Source organism: Wolffia australiana, chromosome 19 (assembly GCF_029677425.1).
Source record: "Wolffia australiana isolate 7733 chromosome 19, ASM2967742v1".
NCBI lineage: Eukaryota > Viridiplantae > Streptophyta > Magnoliopsida > Alismatales > Araceae > Wolffia > Wolffia australiana.
Window position 1 is genome coordinate 3,842,737 of NC_135853.1, and position 2,264 is coordinate 3,845,000.

Sequence of the window (2,264 nt, forward strand, 5' to 3'; positions counted from 1 at the left end):
ATAACATTTGTGTCACACAACAGTGGAATAGGTTTTATGATCAAAGACGTGACTCCAAGGTTAGTGATGAACATTTCTACTACTCTTTCTCCTTTCGAAACTTTGAGGTTTGAAACATGAATTGAAAGAAAAAACAAGAAGGGGGGATGGGGTGAAATGACATATAAGAAATGTGGCCAAGCAGTCACCAGGTACACATAAACGAACCCTTGCTCTTTTTGTATATCCTCAAATATGTATTATACAACTATATACATATACATAGAGAGAGAGAGAGAGTGTGTGTGTGTGTGTGTGTGTGTGTGAAGAAGCAATTTTGGAAGATCTTGGGCAGAATTAGTGTGTAGTCCACCAACTAAATCTTTGAAGATATGGCCCAGGGCTAAGTACTGTCCAAGTGATTATTACTTATTCCCCTCTCACACCATATCTCCCCCTAGGGCATTTAATCTTGGGTCATAGTTAATATATTTTGGGGAATCATTTAATCAGGGGTAATAATTAGGTGTATAAAGTATATGTATAGTGTCATTTAGTCATGCTTACAATTAAATATATCTTGAAGGGGTTTGCATCAATGATTTAGGACCAGTGCCCCAAAACTGGATGACCCAGATAGAATAAATGTTGAAAACATCACGTCTGAAGTTAATGTGTGGGACCCAAAATATGTGGATCAGAAAATCATAATCTGTAATCTGTAAAGCATTATTCAAAGTGATTTAACTCTGTTTTTTTGAGGTATGATGTTAGTGTTGTAACTCATTAATATCATTGGATTTTGGAGAAAGATGAGAAGTGAGTTATGAGAGAGAATCAAGTAAGATTGATGCAGAGTTTTAGACGGATAATTGAGAGCTATAAAAAAAGACCTGCCATCTTCTAACGAAAGGGAGAGAAAACAAAAGTAAAAGAGGACCTAGTTTTATCATTTCCAAAATTGATGGTTTAGTAAACTTGTTTTTTAATTTTACAACGCAGGTGTTAATCGCAATGGATTTGCAGAAAGATGAGAAGAAGATTGTGAGAAAGCCTTGGATTATATTGGTGTCGAGAGAGATACCTAAGAAAAAATGAAAATCAGAAATTATATTTCCGAAAGAGCAAAGTTCCCATGGTTTTACACGAAAATCATGAAAAATTCTGAGGAATGATGAGCGAGTAATGGTTCAAGGAGTTGAATTTCTCTGATGGGCAATGAAAAAAAAAGGTCAAGTACCTAAACAAGCTCGATATAAGCCATGGGAGCGTTGTCTCCACGCCTGGGAAGGGTTCTGATGATCCTTGTGTAGCCTCCATTTCTCTCTCCATATCTCTCTGGTACCTCTGCAAAGAGGGCATGGACTATCTGCTTCTCATAGATGAATCCCAAGGCTTGTCTCCTCTTGTGCAGAGATCCATCCTTGGCAAGTGTTATCATCTTATCGACGTACTTCCTCATTGCGCTCGCACGGGCCCTCGTGGTTTTGATTCTTCCGTACTTGAGAAGTTGAGTGGTGAGGCAGCGAAGAAGCGCTTTACGCTGGTCAGGCGGCCTGTTGAGCTTCGGCACACGCCTTCCGTGTCTCATGGCAAAGAACCTGCTGCCGTTGTCGACGCTAATGAATGCTTGTTCGCTGTCAGAAGCATCTGAAATCACCATTTAAAGTTAAATCCTTCAAGGGGAGTTTAAGAAATGTTCGGTTGTCAGAAGCCAAGATTAATCACCATCACCGGCTTTGCTGATCTTTCCAAATTCATAGCAGTTCAGAACAGATATGAAAGCTGAAGCTTATGCCCAGTTCAATTTTGGTTTTCTTTAGTGATTATCTCAACAGTAGAAAATTTGGGTGTCAAAGATTGGTAACCAAAAGGAAACTGGAGCAGCCACCCTAAAGATAATATTTAATAGTAGAACTGAATCAACAAAATTTGATAGATATGCATTGCTAAATGAACTGAATCCACAACCAAGATTAGGAAAAAAATATTGGGCAAAAAGTTCATCCCTAGTATCCTCCAAAGCCAACCAATTTTTTTACTGTTATACACTGGACACAAGAGAGTTCATCAAAATCCAACTAACGATAAGAAGCTGATACAACAGAAAAAAACTGAATAACTGGTCAATTCTAATAGACGAAGATTAGAAATTACAGCAGGTTCACATTCAGAATCACAATATTAGGTTCCGGACGAATCCTATTTTGAAAAATTGAATTGTATTAAATGTAATGAAAGTATTTGTGTAAAATTGAGATGATTTAAGTTTTAGGTAATCAATT

General features: G+C 37.6%; 1 protein-coding gene across 1 annotated transcript in view; it reads right to left on the reverse strand.

The window, feature by feature from the left end:
• Window positions 1-1,064: 1,064 nt before the first annotated feature.
• Window positions 1,065-2,264, reverse strand: part of LOC144715632 (Ribosomal protein L17 family protein) — a 1,868-nt gene continuing 668 nt past the window's right edge. Inside the window, exon 2 of the mRNA XM_078590590.1 lies at window positions 1,065-1,629. Within this exon, the coding sequence (XP_078446716.1) occupies window positions 1,220-1,629 (410 nt within the window). The 3' untranslated portion in view covers window positions 1,065-1,219. The remainder of the gene's footprint in view (window positions 1,630-2,264) is intronic.